The sequence below is a fragment of the Leuciscus leuciscus genome (assembly GCF_965113295.1).
Source record: "Leuciscus leuciscus genome assembly, chromosome: 17".
Classification (NCBI taxonomy): Eukaryota; Metazoa; Chordata; class Actinopteri; order Cypriniformes; family Leuciscidae; genus Leuciscus; species Leuciscus leuciscus.
In genome coordinates, this window is record NC_138741.1 from 37,521,747 (window position 1) to 37,541,447 (window position 19,701).

General features: G+C 42.5%; 1 protein-coding gene across 1 annotated transcript in view; it reads left to right on the forward strand.

Moving 5' to 3' along the window:
- The window catches only part of flvcr2a (FLVCR choline and putative heme transporter 2a), a 49,760-nt gene that overhangs the window by 3,928 nt on the left and 26,131 nt on the right, over window positions 1–19,701 (forward strand). The window contains exons 2-5 of the mRNA XM_082143540.1: window positions 5,373–5,514; window positions 6,848–6,988; window positions 11,052–11,119; window positions 11,783–11,886. Coding sequence (XP_081999666.1) covers window positions 5,373–5,514; window positions 6,848–6,988; window positions 11,052–11,119; window positions 11,783–11,886 — 455 coding nt within the window. The remainder of the gene's footprint in view (window positions 1–5,372; window positions 5,515–6,847; window positions 6,989–11,051; window positions 11,120–11,782; window positions 11,887–19,701) is intronic.

Below are 19,701 nucleotides of genomic sequence, written 5' to 3' on the forward strand. Positions count from 1 at the left end.
AGACAGAGGTTTGATAACCTTAAACATTATTCCAAGGATGTATTTCTGCTTCATCTAACCCATAACAATTATTTCCGTTGATGTAACCTAATTTGTCGGATTAATAACCACAAATTTCACGGATATCAAAATGACCCAGTGTGCTTTGCACATTATTCCTTTCTTGCATATTGTTTTAATGAGCTTCATTTACCACTGTGAAATGGACATTGTGTTTTAAATGATTTTGAAGTCTATAATGTCAACAAGTAACAGTAGCATCCACTTTTCCTCGTGCTCTGAGTTTGGCTCGCTTATGAAGTGCATCAACATTTTTTTTAACATTTTAAACATTTTTGTAAAAATAATAATTTATAACTGTTATATTCAAAAGACTTGTTGTTAATTACAGCAGACGGTTACATGCCTGTCTAACTCAAACAGTAGAGCAATGCCAATGACACTAGCAATGCCAAGGTCATGGGTTCAATCCCCAGGGAATATGAACTGATAAAGTGAAGACTGTTGAATGCAATGTTAGTTGCTTTAAAGTTGTTAGTTGCAACCTTCTCTATTAAAAATCTCATGCATTCTTGTTCACTCAACTAGTGTTCTTATTGGTTGTGATGTCATTCAGAAAGTGTTATTGTCATGCTAGGTCACAATATGATTCAGGTGACTGTAAGATATTGGGATGTGAGTACAGAGCTCAACACAGGGTGTGTATGCTTGTATTAGATATGGACAGGGTGGGGATTTCTAGTAAATGAGATAATTGTCTCGCGCTGAACTCATGGATGGGAGTGAGGGGATGGACATTAGTTTTAGCACTAGTGCACTGAAGGCATGAGATGTTAGACTGTGTCCTCAGACACATTTCTCAATTACCTGCTCTGAAATGAAGTATGACCCCTGTGACCCCATGGCTGTGAAGCACACGAGTAAATAACAGAAATCATATTTCTCATCATCACTCTGAACGCTTTCATCAAGGGTCCTGTTTCAACTGGTGTGTTCAAGTCATGTGGGAAAGAGCGTATTTATGAGTTGAACGCTCAAAATACCAGTGGGAAGCTCCCCTGTGGTGAAAATCCAGCTTTTAATGTTGTTTATGTGTCTATGTGGTGTTTTTAATATGCTTTAAGTATTTTCTCCTTAAAACTGCAGTGAACCAAAGACAGTCTCAAACACACGCTTTGAAATCGCTGGTGTTTCTGACGTCACAAACTACCTTGTAACCAATCAGATCAACGTGTGATCGTCAACCAGTGGATCTCTGAGCTGAGTGAGTGAGTGGAGGCGGGGCTCATTTGCATATTCATAGAACCCACAGACTGTGAGAAAAGATGGACGACGCCCCTTTACTCTCTTCCATTGTAGAAAAGTGAAGCCGCCAAAGTCCTAAAATGGCGCTGACATCTTGTGCAGATTTGGGACCTGCTTCTGCGCGGTAGTGAGTGTGAAGTGGAGCCGCGATATCAAGGTCGCGTCCTCACTCTCGCAGAAACCGTACATTTTACTGCAGACCAACTCCTTATGTCGGTGTGAAATAAACACTTATGGACATAAAGTTGAAGATCCAATCTCCTCCTGAAAATCCCCCCAAAAAGTCAGTTGGTGCCTCAGTGACTACTTCCCTCAGAGAAGCTGTCAATCACAGCTGTCAATCATGACGTTACATTCAACTAAGACCAAACTTATTTAAAAAAAACAAACAGTTAAACTTACATCAACATGATAAAAACTACTTTAAATGACAGAAAATCTGTCTTTGGAAAAAATTTATTTGAAGTGTAATTTGATTGTTTAGTTTCCATCAGACTAGAGGACTGGGTTTATGACCTATACTGGGACCAGCCACCGGGGGGCGATCGAGACGCTTTGACTTCACTTTTCAGCACTTGTGCGGTTAAAAACGCTTTAATATGTAATTTTGGTGATCAAAGATGAGTTTTAAGGGATAAAATGATTGACCACATGGGGATCTTTACGATCTTTGGGAGCGTGTCAGTGAGAAACATGGTGGAATACCACAATACTTACAGGGGTTTGCACTGTCAGGCTTTTTTATGTGCAACAAAATAAGCTAATTGCCTGCACAAAAAATATGTTAGCCTTGTAATATAACAATACGGTAAAGTTTACAGTGCCTTCTTACATTAATTAAAAACATAAAGCACAACACAACTGATGCACATCTTTGTTCTTCATTTTCCAGAAGTAGTGTTTAAAAACCTTGCTGTATTTTTGTGTAGTTAATTAAGAGATGGTACACCTCCATCTTGCTCCAACGTCGCAAACACGACTTCCCAACCCGTAAATATAAACTTCACAAGAGGACTTGAATACACCATTAATGTTGTGAATCTTATAGAAAAGACTTTTGTAGTTCCACTAGTCTGTCGCATTTGTTCAGATGCTGAAAGTCAGGCCCACATTGCAGCTTTTTCACAATATTCTGCTTATGGATCTCTAGTTTACTTGCTAGTAAGTGCCTCAAGCAAAGATTTGATGGCACGAACCTTGCAAATTTTAGCAAATCCAGTTGAAATCTCATGAGAACTATGACTCATTATGGTCTGATTAATTCCACTGTGTGTGATTAACTCGTTTGTGTTTGCCTTTATCAGCTCTGTGCATTCACTCATTCATTGCGAAGTCTTGTTTGTGTTACACTGCAATTCTGAGCGCTTTATCCTGATTCCCATTTAATGGTCTTGATCTTCTGCCTGTTTGCCTGTGTCTTGGACTCTGTTGCTATCTGGAGGCCGTTTACACAACACCGTTTTCAACTAAAAACGTAGAACTTTTAATGCGTTTTAGCCGTTCATTTATACGACGACAGTGTTTTGGGAGCCTGAAAACTCAAACTTTTGAAAACGTATTTCAAAGTGCAAGTTTTTGAAAACGGTCTCCATGTAAAGAACAAAAACGTGAATCTCTGAAGACGATGACGTATAACATGTTCAGTCTATATAGTGTTTCATCGCCATCTACTGGCCTGGCAGCAGAATACAGGGGTTTAGCCGTTTTCGTGGATCCGTGTGAATGGAGATCGTTTTGACAATGGTGTAGTCTACGCGGAAAACTCAAAGGAAAAACGTCTCTTTTTTAAGGCGTATCATTGTCGTGTAAACGTGCCCTTGTTTGCCCTGTAGTTTTGACCTTCTTCCTGTAATTATGACCGCCGCTAGCGAAAGTGGTCATAGGGATTGTCAAAGTTTTTTTTTTTTTTTTTTTTTTTCGTCACCTTACTGAATTTTTCGTCAACGATACCAGGGACACCGAAGCACCGGGGAACATGAAATTTGGTGGGCATGTAGCCCCACTAGACTTCTAAGGAAAAATTTCGTTTGGTCCCCGGGGGCCACTCCCCCCCCCACGCTGGGCCCCTCCAAACCCCCAAAAATGCAGTTTTTCCTAAATAACTACCTGAACCGTGGCACCGAGGATGAAGAAATTTTTGTGGTATGTTGGTCTACTAGACTTTTACGGAAAAATTTCGTTTGGTCCCCGGGGGCCACTTCCCCCCCCCGCGCTGGGGCCCCCTTAAATTTTTCGTCAACGATACCAGGGACACCGAAGCACCGGGGAACATGAAATTTGGTGGGCATGTAGCCCCACTAGACTTCTAAGGAAAAATTTCGTTTGGTCCCCGGGGGCCACTCCCCCCCCGCGCTGGGCCCCCCCAAACCCAAAAAAATGCAGTTTTTCCTAAATAACTACCTGAACCGTGGCACCGAGGATGAAGAAATTTTTATGGTATGTTGGTCTACTAGACCTTTACGGAAAAATTTCGTTTGGTCCCCGGAGGCCACTTCCCCCCCCGCGCTGGGGCCCCCGTAAATTTTTCGTCAACGATACCAGGGACACCGAAGCACCGGGGAACATGAAATTTGGTGGGCATGTAGCCCCACTAGACTTCTAAGGAAAAATTTCGTTTGGTCCCCGGGGGCCACTCCCCCCCCCGCGCTGGGCCCCCCCAAAACCCAAAAAATTCAGTTTTTCCTAAATAACTACCTGAACCGTGGCACCGAGGATGAAGAAATTTTTATGGTATGTTGGTCTACTAGACTTTTACGGAAAAATTTCGTTTGGTCCCCGGGGGCCACTTCCCCCCCCGCGCTGGGGCCCCCGTAAATTTTTCGTCAACGATACCAGGGACACCGAAGCACCGGGGAACATGAAATTTGGTGGGCATGTAGCCCCACTACACTTCTTCGGAAAAATTTCGTTTGGTCCCCGGGGGCCACTCCCCCCCCGCGCTGGGCCCCCCCAAACCCAAAAAAATGCAGTTTTTCCTAAATAACTACCTGAACCGTGGCACCGAGGATGAAGACATTTTTATGGTATGTTGGTCTACTAGACTTTTACGGAAAAATTTCGTTTGGTCCCCGGGGGCCACTTCCCCCCCCGCGCTGGGGCCCCCGTAAATTTTTCGTCAACGATACCAGGGACACCGAAACAACGGGGAACATGAAGCCCAACTAGACTTCTACGGAAAAATTTCGTTTGGTCCCCGGGGGCCACTAGGCCTGAGCGGCGGTCATATTTTGTACCGCGATGCGGTACATCTAGTTTGTATTGTGATTGTGGATTTCACCCTGTTAAATCTGTGTATTGATCTTCAATCTGTTTCAGAGCTGTTCGTAACACAAAGATCATGTACTCTGGGTGGCTTTTAAAATCGTGTTAAGATTAAATTTATTCATATAGGCTATGTCATCTTAAATGTATTTCACCACAAACAATGAAAGAGTAAGAAAAGCTGCATTATACAGAGGTTTTTCTGTATAACATTGCAGATACGTGTAATGAGAGATCTGTAATCTGGACCGTATGAAAGGTGTGTATTTGTGTCCGGATCTAGGGTTGTGTGGATTTCACTTATATGGAGATGGACTGGCCGTGTTTTATGAAAATCACTAACCTTGGGCATACGGTCACTCATTTAGAATAAAAAAATCATTACAATCTAAAAAATGCAGGGGTGTTTTAACCCAAAATTGGGTCAAATATGGACAATCCCAGCCATTGGGTTACATTTTTAAATGACATTTTCAACCCAACGGTTGAGTTTGTCCCTATTTGACCCAATTTTGTGTTAAAACACCCCTGCATTTTTTTAATGTTATTAGTTTGCATATACGCATGTGTTGTGAATTAGGTGCTTTTTTTGTGAGAAAAATATAGCATACAAAATAACCCATGCAATTATAAGTGAATGCAACCCAGGCTGATAAAACTGTCCAATGCCGTTAATACCGGAGGTTGCATAAAACCAGCCAATAAGAATAGAGCTTTTCAGAGTTTTTTGTTTTTGTTTTTGCAGAATGCTTTTCAGTTTCATGTGAGTTTAGGTCACCTCTAACTCTTTATTTCTTCTCCATCAGCTTGGTGTTGCTATTGGCTTCTTGCTCCCGCCTGTTCTCGTGCCGAACGTGGAGGACATCGGTGAACTGGCTCAACACATCCGTGTCATGTTCTTCATCACAGCCGGAGTGGCCAGCCTCCTCTTTCTGCTGGTTGTGTTCGGTGAGCACATCTTCTCTAGCGCTCGCGTTCAATGCACATCTAACATGACTGATGCGGTATTTGTATTATCTGGCACGTACAATCAGTGGATAAAACCTCTGCTTTTTAACATAAAAACATTGTTATCAGCTTCTGTTCATGAAGGCTCAAACCTGCAGAAATTAAAAATACATGGGTAACACTTTACAATAAGGTTCATTAGTTAACTTTAGTTAATGTATTTACTAACATGAACTAACAGTGAGCAATACATTTGTTACTGTATTTATTAATCTTTGTTAATGTTAGTTAATAAAAATACAGCTGTTCATTGTTGGTTCATGTTAGTTCACAGTGCATTAACTAATGTTAACAAATACAACCTTTGATTTTAATAATGTATTAGTAAATGTTGAAATTAATATTAACTAAGATTAATAAATGCTGTATAAGTATTGTTCATTCTTAGTTCATGTTAACCAAGGCAGTTAACTAATGTGAACTAATGAACCTTATTGTAAAGTGTTACCAAATACATAAATAAAAAATGACTTGATAAAACAAATACAACTCATTCTTATTTCAATTTAATCCTGCATTTATTTTGATATTGCTCTTTTGAAGAGTGTGCTCGATTACTCTTGGTTTTGGAGGTCATAGCCAAATCTCCTGTAAACTTCTGCTGATGTTTTAGGAGAGTTTTATATGCTGGTGTTTTATGCTCAAAAGTGAGAGCTTTGAAGGGATTAAGGGTGTAGGCGTGGACCAAAAAAATTTTATTTTTTATTCTTATTTAAAAAAAAAAGATTTTTTTTATTAATATTATTTATTTATTTTTCTCAAAGTTTTGAGCACTTTGTTTTGGAACGACCCTTTAGTATGGCGGCCATGATCGTTCTACCTCTGAAGTGCTTCCTCAATATCTGTTGTAATGTGACTTTGTCATTTATTTCTTTATTTTCCTATTATTTTATATATTTATTATTTCTGCAGGTTTTTGGGGGGGGTCTCATATCTGGTTTTACAAAGTAATTTCTGTCACTATTGATGGAGTGAATGACATGGTTTGGTTTTGACATTCTTGGAGGAAACACGAGCAGAACAAATTTCTGTGTAAATCATTCAAGAAATCAATTCGAAATGCAATTTACAGAAGTGGTGTTTACAAGCAATTTACTTCTGATGTATAATGATCGATGCTCTATGTTTTTGCCCTATCATTATATCAATAATTGTAATAATTTGTTAGTTTTGTCTATAAAATGAAACAGGGTCATGTTGATTGATTGATAATGTTCTGGTTTAATGAATTGCTTTTGTGGTGTTGGTGGTTTTGATGGTCTGTGTGCTTCAGTGTTTCAGGAGAAACCGGAAAGGCCTCCGTCTCCGGCTCAGGTAGCGCTCCGAGAAATGCCCACGGGACAGAACTCGTACACGGCTTCAATCGCAAGACTCTTCCGCAACAAGCCCTTCATCCTCCTCCTCATCAGTTACGGTACACACCGCTAATTATTATTCTTATACTTAAAGCACATTCTACCTTTGCATATTTTGCTCAGTATGTCTGAACTATTGTTCTATTGTAATTATGAGCACTATCTAAAAAAAGAAAAGAAAAAAAAAGTCTTAGATCTTTGAGTTCAGCTCATGAAAAATGGGGGCAAAAACAAAAGTGTTGCGTTTATCATTTTGTTCAGTGTATATTTTAAAGTGTCCCCCTGTAGTCAATAATTATAACCCTTAAAACTCATCTTTGATCATCAAAATTACATATTTAAATGTTTTTCATTGAAAAAAATGTCTTCATGCCTTAAAATATCTTGAATGTAACTCGACACTCTTGCCTCATTTAGTATTCGCGGTTCTATGAATATGCAAATGAGCCCCGCCTCCACTCACTCACTCAGCTCAGAGATCCACTGGTTGACGATCACACGTTGATCTGATTGGTTACAAGGTAGTTTGTGACGTCAGAAACACCAGCGATTTCAAAGCGTGTGTTTGAGACTGTCTTTGGTTCACTGCAGCAATGGCGCCACCAGGGGGTGGCCAGGGGTGGCCGTGGCCACCCCTGGCCGACTCCTGGCCACCCCGCTGGCCAGTATAAATTTTAGTAGCATCAGTTAGCCTATGCATTTCATCCCTAATGCACAGCCAGGCAGGCAAGCCGCTCTAGACCTTCGATCGCACACAGTAGCCAGTACTTCCCCGCCCCTCCGTCCATGCCGCTGTTGCGTGCTCAGACAGCAACAGCTCAGCGCGTGACCGTCGGTCAACAACATAGACAGTATAAGAAATGGACAGAGTCATCTCATTGGAACTCAATTGAGGCAAGTGAAGCCCATTTTCAGCGATTTTTTAGGACTTCCGTTCCTGACGCGCAGACTCAAACTGAGCTTCACGACGTAGATGTGACGTGAGCAACCCGTCTGTCTTCTAGTGGCTGTGGCATGAGAAATCTGAATCATTCCCTTCCGAATCTTGCAGAGACGGAGAGCGTGAGTAGGAGGTATCCATGAGCTAGGAGCAGGAGAAACTTTTGCTAGGTATTCTGATTAATTATTTTGTCATTTTGCCTCCACATCTCCCCGATTGCCCGCGAGCTTCTCCTCCCGTCAATACGGTAATCTCTCTACTGTGCGACAGAGAGTCGTTTGGTTATGACGCAATCGTTAGCCTACTTTTACAAAAACTGTTTTTACGGGGCCATAACATAAGCTACAAGGTAATGGGGCATTTTATACATTGTCGTGTTTCTTTAGAAATAAATAATGGACAAATGGAGTCTTTAAACGCCTCAGATGTAAAGTTATTCGCTGTCAAAGTGACGCCAAAATGAATGGGAGTCAATGGGATGCTAACAGCAGGTGAAGTTCTGCTACAAGATGGTGGCACGCGGCCGGCTTCAACTTCCGGTCGACTTCCTTCCCGCTTGGTCAACAATTTCAAAAGAAGTTAAGAAAGAAGACGAAGAAGACTACCGCGTCAGTTTGGGTGACAAAGTCATCTGAAGTCATTCCATAGCTTAATGTGACGGACAGAAGTCTATTTACATCATTAAAGTTTACGGAAACTCGTATTCCCTCCTCTGTGGCTGTCAATCATTCTCCATTCAGTAATCAAACAGCGCGCGCGCCTCTTCTGGTTGGATGCACGGTAAAACTCTCTCCAATATGATATATTCACATTATTATAATGCATTATCTGTATATAAAAGGCTGTGGCTTTGCATAAAATGACTTTATTTTGTTGGAGTTTGTTGCTGTTTTTAAACGACTCACTACCGTGTGCTTGTTAGATCACACACATCACAAGGACTATGAATCGGCATCAAACGCACAATAACTAGAATTTAAAACTGTGAAACAAATGATCAATAAACTGTTGGACAGATAGACATTAGGATTTGTGCGCTCGACATTTCTTCGCTTTGTGCCGTGAACTTTTAAATGCGCACTTGTGCAGCGCTGCACACTGTGACTCCATGTTGCTTTGAGCACATCATTCTGCACCCGCGATGCGCATGTGCGCTCTGTTTTGAAGCGTCTCATATTATCATGGTTTTGCGCACTGAAAGATTATTAAAAGCCTATATTTTTTATATCTAGCCTGCTCAATACATTTAAAATAAGCATAATTTAATTGTATATTATTTATTTGTAGTGTAGGCTATATAAATATATACACTTCTGAATTCTTGACATTAATATATAAATATAATATATTTGTATCTGCCAGTATCTGCTTTTCCCCAGTAACTGTTTTGTTTGCAATAAATGTACACCTTATGCCAAATATAATTGCAAAATACAACAGAATTGTTGTGTAACTCAAAATGTTAACTGTACTGTTAATAGTCTATGCACATTATATCATTAGTAACATTAAATATAACACAATAAACCATCATATAGTATATCAGTAGGAGTTTCCTTAAGTCTTTCTAAAAGTTTACTACAGGCCGGTTTACTACAACAGTAGAAAAAAAATTCTGAAATTCTGGTTTAAAGTTTTGGTGTGCCACCCCAAGATTTTAAGTGGCCCCATCTGGCCACCCCTATGAAAAATTTCTGGAGGCGCCACTGCACTGCAGTTTTAAGGAGGAAATACTTATGACTTTACACATGGTTTGTCTTAAAGAATATTAAAAACACCACATAGACACATAAACAACATTTAAAAGCTGGATTTTCACCACAGGGGGACTTTAAACAGTGATTCAGATATCATTTTTAGATGGCCGTGGCTCTTAACATTTTTGACACAAATGCCCCCCATATAGGCCAAAACATTTTCATCAGCATTTAAAAACTTTATCAGCATAGTCTGAAATCTCCTGTTGATATATTTTTGCACAAGTCAAGCTCATGCAAACTTTGCATTTCATGATTTTGGATTTTTCAAATTTTTCAAATTTATCTATTTTGTATGTGTTGATTTTATCTGTTATATATATATATATATATATATATATATATATATATATATATATATATATATATATATAGTGTCATATAAAAAGTAAATTATGCATAATTATCATTTACTAAACCAAACCCTAGCCCTAATCTTAACCCTAAAATCTATTTTGTCAATTAAAAGGCTAGTACTTATTTGCTTAATTGACAATTTCATCTAAAAATACAGTGATCAAAAAACAACAACAACAATCAGGGCTGTGTTTCCCAACAGCATCGTTAGCCAACTATGGCCGCAAGTTCTGTCGTTATCAGCAGTTTAATGAGTCGGTGTTTCCCGAAACCATCGTTATAACGAACATTCTCAAACAGCATCGCAGAGTTGTGTGTTTGGAGCGACAGATCTCGACCTGTGGTTAGAAGAAGAGTTTCTAGTTTGCATGACATGTGGACTCAATACATCCTGATCTTGAGCAAAATAATCAAGCTGACATTCAGTGCAATCTATATCTTTAATTATAATACATACAAATGTAATTTACGTCTTTGAGTTTGTCAAGAGATTTAAAGCGTAGTTTCTGAAGAGTGTGTGTGTGTGTGTGTGAACGAGCTCTAGTGTGTGAGAACGAGTCTATGATTGAATCTGGAAATAAAGCAAAATAACTGAGAAAAATGAGAAATAGTCCTCAGATGCCGTGTTCGTAATTTATAGCAAAACATCAAGCGTTAATTCGATCTCAAACAGTTTCATTAAAAGAAGTTATTACTCCACCAACTTTGTGATGTCATAAACCAAGGTGGTTGAACGACACATTTGCAACAACATGGTATCGGGAAACAGTCGTGACTAGCTTGTTGATTTCTTCAACGATGCGCCGTACTGTGATAGTGAAGCACGAGTTACGTCGGTGTACGGGACACACACTCCAGACCAGTTCGCCAGTGTCATTACATGCTGATTATAGGGAATGTTAATGTCAATGTCATTATATCTGGCCCAGTTTTGCTGCTCAAATGAACAGATTGCAGTTGTTTTCAATTACACACCTTCAGATTTAACCATCAAATTGTCATCCAATTTTAATCCTGTGATTCATGTTTATTTGAAAGCATGTTTGTCCCTGTCTTTGTGTTTCCCAGGACTGAACGTCGGATGTTTCTACGCCGTTTCCACCCTGTTGAACAGGATGATAATAGAGCATTACCCGGTGAGTTCATGCTGTCCGGATCATCCTGTTTTGCTCTACTTCTACATGATGCATACACTCACAAAAAGTATTATTTTATTTTTGGAGATTGTAATTGCATGGTATTTTATTAAATACACTATATCATATTCAATACTACATATCATGGTATATGGCAGTTGCAAAGTGTCACAAATGTTATTTTAACTCTTCCAGTCAATTTTTGCACTTCTAACATCAATAACAGCTTTAACTTGCGGGATAATCCAGGATAGCTTTGCATTTCACGATTATAATGTGCCATTTCTTTGCCTTCACGTCACGCATTAAAATTGTGTAATGCACACCTAGTTGTGGATTATCCCTTACATAAACCAAATTGTATGTATGGTAAGTATTGTGGTTTTGTCATCTGACGCCATGCTACTTTTTCCTTTTGGTGGATCCTTTTTTTATTTGGATTAGAGATATAATTTATTCACTGTGAGGGGCTTTTCAGTTTCTTCATCTTTATATTCTTAGCAAATGCTCCATTAAAGTCTGAGAGTTTTTTTTCAAGTGATTAGACTTAATGTATTGTGTTATCTAAACACATGACTACCTTGGATTGAAGTGCATAAGAACATGGTCTCATGGCTTGATATATTGAAGATATCTCAGATATCATTACTGTCTGAAGCACAGGGTGAAGAGGTGAATGCTGGGAGAATTGGTTTGACTCTTGTCATTGCTGGCGTGGTTGGCTCTCTGATCTGTGGAATCTGGCTAGACAAGACCAAGACTTATAAGTAAGTGATGCATTCTCTATTATTACATTTCCCCCCTGAGATCCACATGTCATGGTAGCAAAGTTTTTTATTAAAGCACAAAAAACAGTGATGTTTTAGTTTTTAATGCAGCTGCTTGAGTCTGTGTTCTGATACATGTTTTTGAGTGGTATTGCATGTGCATTTGTGTTCCTTTAGTAATTAACATAAAATGTATAGACATTTAAGATCCACAGATGATTTTAATGTTTCTAGTATACACTGTAAAAATAATTTTTTGAATTTGTAAATGTATTGTGCTGGTGCAGGTTGATGAAGTAGAAACGCAAGGATCTATGTGACTAGCATTTGTATTATCTTGTTTATTTTATTAAAAATTATACAGGCAAACACTAATGATTAAGATCAGTCGTACGATCGTTTTTACGATCAACTTAGGCTTACGATGCTTTTGGGAAACGCAGCCCTGGACGATGACATTTTATTTGCAAAACTGCTTTATAGATTAAATGGACTAATTTAATTATTGATGATCTTTACAACGGAACTGAATAAACACTGAGCTGACTTCAGCTGAACAACAGCTGAAATCATTTTTCCTGTTATCATTGTAAATCTGCTTTGAAACAATCTGTATAGTATAAAGCGCTATAGAAATAAAGTTGACTTGACTTCACCTGTGTCTTGTTTAGTTTATCGTTACCCTGTGTATTTTTATTTATACTCCTCAGTTTCCTCAGTTAGTTTTTGGTTATTTTCTATGTTACATTAGTGTTTGCCTGTATAATTTTTAATAAAATAAACAAGATAATACAAATGCTAGTCACATAGATCCTTGCGTTTCTACTTCATCAACCTGCACCAGCACAATACATTTACAAATTCAAAAAATTATTTTTACAGTTACAGATATTACGGTCTGTTTCCCAAAAGCATCGTAGCTTAAGTAGCACTTGAAAATCATCATAGATCTACGAGTGCTCTGGAGTAATCGTACATCCCCAAGTGCATCGTAAGAAGACAGATTTATGAGGTCACCTGCAGGACAACCGGCAGATTACACTTTTATCTAGATTTAACAGATTACACTGCAAAGTGAGTACAAATATAAGGTTTTGATTGTACTTTTTTATTGTACACTTTATTGTACTTTTTTTTTTAAATGAATGTATAAATTAAATAATAAAAAGTGAAGAAAAAAATACACATCTAAATTAAATGAATGAACAAAATAAAATCATAAAAGAACGAAGCAATGTGGGAAATATGCTTCAAAGTGTTACGCTGACAGCTGAAGCAGATGCAGAAGCAGGATCCAATTGCAGCAGGTTTTATTAAACAAACTCAAATGGTAACAAACTCAGACAAAGACTCAGGAACAGGAACCACCAACATACAACATCAAGAACTCACAAAGACTGAAACAAGACACAGGGCTTAAATACACAGACAGACAAGCTAAACAAGATAACAAGGGGGCGTGGCTAATGAAAAACACCTGGGAAGACTAATCAACATAACGGGGAACTGCTAAACAAAGAATGAGACAGGGGAACACAGACATGAATCGTGACATAGCCCCCCCTCTATGGGCGGCTCCCGACGCCCATCAAAACAAAAAACAATAGTTCAGGAGGGTGGTGGAGCGGAGGCGGACCCGGGGGTGGGATGGAGAGCCAGGCCCGTGGAGTGGAAGAGGACCTGGAGACTGCAGCGGGATGGAAGGCCAGGGCGGAGCGGCCTGTGCAGGAGACCAGGGCGGATCAGGCCGTGCAGGCGACCAGGGCGGATCAGGCCGTGCAGGCGACCAGGGCGGAGAAGACCCTTCGGGCGGCCACGGCGGAGAAGACCCTTCGGGCGGCCACGGCGGAGAAGACCCTTCGGGCGGCCACGGCGGAGAAGACCCTTCGGGCGGCCACGGCGGAGAAGACCCTTCGGGCGTCCACGGCGGAGAAGACCCTTCGGGCGGCCACGGCGGAGACGACCCTTCGGGCGGCCACGGCGGAGACGACCCTTCGGGCGGCCACGGCGGAGACGACCCTTCGGGCGGCCACGGCGGTGGAGACGACCCTTCGGGCGGCCACGGCGGTGGAGACGACCACTTGGGAGGTGACGACCCTTCAGAAGGCGACGACCCCTCGGGAGGCCAGGGAGGTGACCATGGCACAGGAACAGACATTGGTTCAGGAACAGGAACAGACACCGGCTCAGCGGCGGCCATCTTGTCCGAAGACACTGGCTCGGCGGAGACCACCTTGTCCTGAGACATTGGCTCGGTGGAGACCATCTTGTCCTGAGACACTGGCTCGGTGGTGGCCATCTTGTCCGAAGACACAGGCTCGATGGTGGCCATCTTGTCCGAAGACACAGGCTCGGTGGTGGCCATTTTGTCCGAAGACACAGGCTCGGTGGTGGCCATCTTGTCCGAAGACACAGGCGTGGAGTCGGCCATCTTGTCCGAAGACACAGGCGTGGAGTCGGCCATCTTGTCCGAAGACACAGGCGTGGAAAGAGGAAGAGGAACAGATTCAGGCTCAGGGTCAGTATCAGGCTCAGGAACAGATTCAGTCTCGGCGGGACGAGACTCTGGACGGGCGGACGTGACGTGAAGCTCTGGCTCGGCAGGACTGACGTGAAGCTCTGGCTCTGGCTCGGCAGGACTGACGTGAAGCTCTGGCTCGGCAGGACTGACGTGAAGCTCTGGCTCGGCAGGACTGACGTGAAGCTCTGGCTCGGCAGGACTGACGTGAAGCTCTGGCTCGGCAGGACTGACGTGAAGCTCTGGCTCGGCAGGACTGACGTGAAGCTCTGGCTCTGGCTCGGCAGGACTGACGTGAACGGTCTCTGGATCGGCAGACGTGAAGCTCTGGCTCTGGCTCGGCAGGACTGACGTGAACGGTCTCTGGATCGGCAGACGTGACGTGAACGGTCTCTGGATCGGCAGACGTGACGTGAACGGTCTCTGGATCGGCAGACGTGACGTGAACGGTCTCTGGATCGGCAGACGTGACGTGAACGGTCTCTGGATCGGCAGACGTGACGTGAACGGTCTCTGGATCGGCAGACGTGACGTGAACGGTCTCTGGATCGGCAGACGTGACGTGAACGGTCTCTGGATCGGCAGACGTGACGTGAACGGTCTCTGGATCGGCAGACGTGACGTGAACGGTCTATGGATCGGCAGACGTGACGTGAACGGTCTCTGGATCGGCAGACGTGACGTGAACGGTCTCTGGACCGGCAGACGTGACGTGAACGGTCTCTGGATCGGCAGACGTGACGTGAACGGTCTCTGGACCGGCAGACGTGACGGGGAGCGCAGGCTCGGCTGTGCTGGACGTGACGGGGAGCGCAGGCTCGGCTGTGCTGGACCGGACCAGCGGCGACGGCTCTGTGCTGGACGGGACCAGCGGCGAAGGCTCTGTGCTGGACGGGACCAGCGGCGACGGCTCTGTGCTGGACGGGACCAGCGGCGAAGGCTCTGTGCTGGACGGGACCAGCGGCGAAGGCTCTGTGCTGGACGGGACCAGCGGCGAAGGCTCTGTGCAGGACAGGCTCTGGCTGGACAGGCTCTGGCTGGACAGGCTCTGGCTGGACAGGCTCTGGCTGGACAGGCTCTGGCTGGACAGGCTCTGGGAGACGGGACCCTGGAACGACGGTCTTCTTGGCCCTCCACACTGACATCAGCGGCGGCTGTGCTACGGTGGACATCAGTCCTGGACGCCCATAGAATGATGCTATGGCTAGCTTGATGGCTGAAGTGACGAGAAGAACAGGCTGAGGGGGTACTGCGGGTTCACGGAGCTCCTTTTCCTCCACGCCCACAGTAAACGGAGAACCGCTCAGCAAAAGGGCCAGGTCGATATATTGTTCCAACGAGCCGTGTGGTTCATGGTCAGGCATCATAGACCGGAGTGGTTCTGATAATCCTCCGCGAAAAAAGATCATCAGGCATTCGGTGCTCATTTGCACGAGATGTGCCAGTTCGACAAAATCTGCAACGTAGTCCTCAATGGATCGATCATCCTGACAGAGACGCAAGATTTGGATGTCTGGGCACAGGGTTGGCATGGCTGCTGCTGGATCCATAAATGGTGAGTTCTTCTGTTACGCTGACAGCTGAAGCAGATGCAGAAGCAGGATCCAATTGCAGCAGGTTTTATTAAACAAACTCAAATGGTAACAAACTCAGACAAAGACTCAGGAACAGGAACCACCAACATACAACATCAAGAACTCACAAAGACTGAAACAAGACACAGGGCTTAAATACACAGACAGACAAGCTAAACAAGATAACAAGGGGGCGTGGCTAATGAAAAACACCTGGGAAGACTAATCAACATAACGGGGAACTGCTAAACAAAGAATGAGACAGGGGAACACAGACATGAATCGTGACACAAAGACTGGGCAAAATATGGATGAATAAAAAAAAATACAAAAATCTGTCAATGACTTGCTGAGTGCACAAAAACCAGCCATGTATTGGGCATTTCTTGCAGACCACCTTCCCTGATCTTTGAACACCCCGGGTTGCAGTTAGTTTGCAATGTCCACCCAGATGTTTTGTTTTTCCTTATTTGTATGGTGTCCTTTAAATCTGTTAAAAATAACATCTTTGTTTCGCTCTATCTCCTCTAAAATTAGGCCTACATTAATTTCATCTTTTTTGAAAGATATCTTTTCTTGTTTGTCTTTTTGTTCATACATTTTGTCAGTAGGCTATCTCCGCCTGAATGTAGACTTTAGACTTGTCTTGATTGCTAATCCACAGATGACGATTATTAGGTTCAGTGCTTTAAGTGGCCCAAAAGAGGTGCCGGTTCTCTATTATAATTTTTTTGCTGACTCCCCTCCTCCCCTGAGGTAACAACAACTATACTGAAGGGGTTTTATATACAGCAGTCAACAGACGACCTTATAAAAACTAAAGTTTGTGGATTTGCTTGAGCTAGAAAAAGCTACTGAACATAAATAAAATGTGCAAAAGGGTGTTGAAAAAATTTTGAACAAAATGTACATCAAATAAATTATAAAACATAATAACCATAGAACAGTAGAACATAAACATGAGTCTTAAAGATGGTTCATTTCTTTACCCCTGAAAAACATACAAAAGCAGATTCAGCAAAATATAAATCACAGTAGCCTACACCAAATGAAAAATGAGAAATACTGTACAAATCATTTTCTTTTACTACTCAAGAGTCTGAAGCCAGGAGAGCATATTAAGTGTTCATTGTATTTGTATTTTAACCGAGCAGCTATGGTTGCGCGTTTCACACACCCTCTCCGAACCACGTTGAGTTGTTGACACTGACAGCGGCAAAAGCGACGCATGCGCTTTTCACTTGTAAAACTCAAGGGCGTATGGGTAATGTAGTCTCTGCTCTCGGTGGGACGAATTAGGAAGCGTGCATTGTGAAGGGCGCTCTGAAAAGCGTTAGCGCAGCCAAAGGATTAAAACAGATGTGCAAATGAGCGTACCGGTACGCTAAAAGCACGTTCTGGGCGCACGGAGAGGTGGCGGTAGCCTACGCTCAAGAGCTATATTTGGAAGTGGCGGTACTGAGTACCGGCGCGTACCGGCCCACTTAAAGCACTTAAATCTAATAATTAAGGTTAAACGTTCAGAATACGATTCCATATAAGGTTATATTTCAGCACTTCGCGAATGGACAGCGACTCTTCAGTAGCACGTAGAGCGCGTTCTCGCGCGTTCATGTTAAGTGCACTTTTGGGAAACTCGTGGAATTGCTGCGAGCGTTCGTAACCTTGCACGTAGAGAGGCTCTTAAGAGCTAGGATACATCGTTATCGGGAAACCCGGCCCCGCTCAGTTCGGTTCTCATTCAACAGCGTCAGTACAGTCAGGGCCGGGTTTCCCGATAACGATGTATCCTAGCTCTTAAGAGCCTCTCTACGTGCAAGGTTATGAACGCTCGCAGCAATTCCACGAGCGTTTCCCAAAAATGCACTTAACATGAACGCGCGAGAACGCGCTCTACGTGCTACTTAAGAGTCGCTGTCCATTCGCGAAGTGCTGAAACATAACCTTATATTGGAATCGTAGCAATCAAGACAAGTCTATAATAAAGTTAAAGGTGTAATCTGCCGGTTGTCCTGCAGGTGTCCTCATAAATCTGTCTTCTTACGATGAACTTGGGGATGTACGATTACTCCAGAGCACTCGTAGATCTACGAAGATTTTCAAGTGCTACTTAAGCTACGATGCTTTTGGGAAACAGACCGTAATATTAAGATCAGTCGTACGATCGTTTTTACGATCAACTTAGGCTTACTATGCTTTTGGGAAACGCAGCCCAGATCAATAATATTGTTGAATATTAAGTTGACAAAACGTTTCCACATGAGCTGCTGTCTACACACACCAATCTGACTGGCCAAACGTATGGACGTTGTAACGTAGCGTAGCGCATCACCGAGTCCATAAATAGATGCCAGAAATGCGTGTTGACAGATTCAAATTGTCTGAAGAGACACAGTCGTAACCGAGGTGTGGCACAGCATCTCGTTCCCTTCTCATGGAACCGGGTTACATATATTGTACGTAACCAAACTTTAATGCTGTTTCATACCGTTGAAACTATGGGAACTTCAATACTAATGTTGTGACTCCCAGGGTAACAGTTTGCCCCCAATTCCCCCCGCCTCATAGGAGAGGGTGATAGCATCTGTAAACCAATGCGAGATACGTTGCTTAGTGTTCGCATTACCTCTGTTGTGACCACCAAAGCCTACCAGAAGCTGGGAGGATCTATGCAACTAGCCTGAGCGGTGGACATAGATTCTCAAAGCACGGACCGGACATAACAGGTAGAGGCTTTCTTGCTCCAGCAGTTCATGAGGTGCAGGAAAGAAAAATACAAAATGACCGGTTGACCAGTCGCAGAAGGAAAATAATCTGGTCTGGGGTGCAATATAACCCTTTCCTCACCTGGCACTGTCTAAGCAGGAGGAGGTTACTGACTTACTCTCTTGAGTGATGTTAAGGCTAAAAATAAAGCTACATTGAGAGTCAGCATCTTGTCTGAGACCGACTCCAAGGTCAATGTTTGGTCCCAGGGAGGAACTTGCAACCGGCAGATAGGCCTCAACCGTCTGGCACCCCTTAAGAACCGAGACACCAAAGTGTGTTCTTGTCTATTCTTGTTTTGCTTGATTAGAGTGCAGATTTTGACACCATTTCACACAATATTCTGTTGAACTGTTTATCCACATGGTATTACTGGTATTCCTTTCACCTGGTTCACTTCATACCTTTCTAACCACACACAGTTTGTACAACTAAAAAATGTTAAATCCTGTGTTAGCTGTGGTGTCCCCCAAGGTTCTGTCCTAGGTCCCCTACTGTTCCTAATTTACCTTCGCCCACCTGGTAATATCTTCTCTAAATGTGGTATTAAATTCCACTGTTACGCTTATGATACACAGGCTCCAGGTTAGGAACTTGTTGGTCATCTTCGACAGCACTCTTTCATTTGAAGCTCACATCAATAGCATAACCAGATCTTATGTTCATCTTCGAAATATTGATTGTCTCCGTCCATTTCTCACCCCGCCTAGTTCTGCTATTTGTGTTAATTCGCTTGTCACCTCTTGCATTGACTACTGTAATTCTCTTTTATCTGGTTTACCACACAAATCTCTTCATAAACTCCAGCTGATTCAGAATTATGCTGCTTGTATCATAACCCGGACTACATCTATACAACATATTACCCCATCACTTCAACACCTTCATTGGCTTCCTATCAAATTCCGGATTAAATAAAAAATTCTTCTCCTTGCTAATCTTTCAGATCTCTTACAG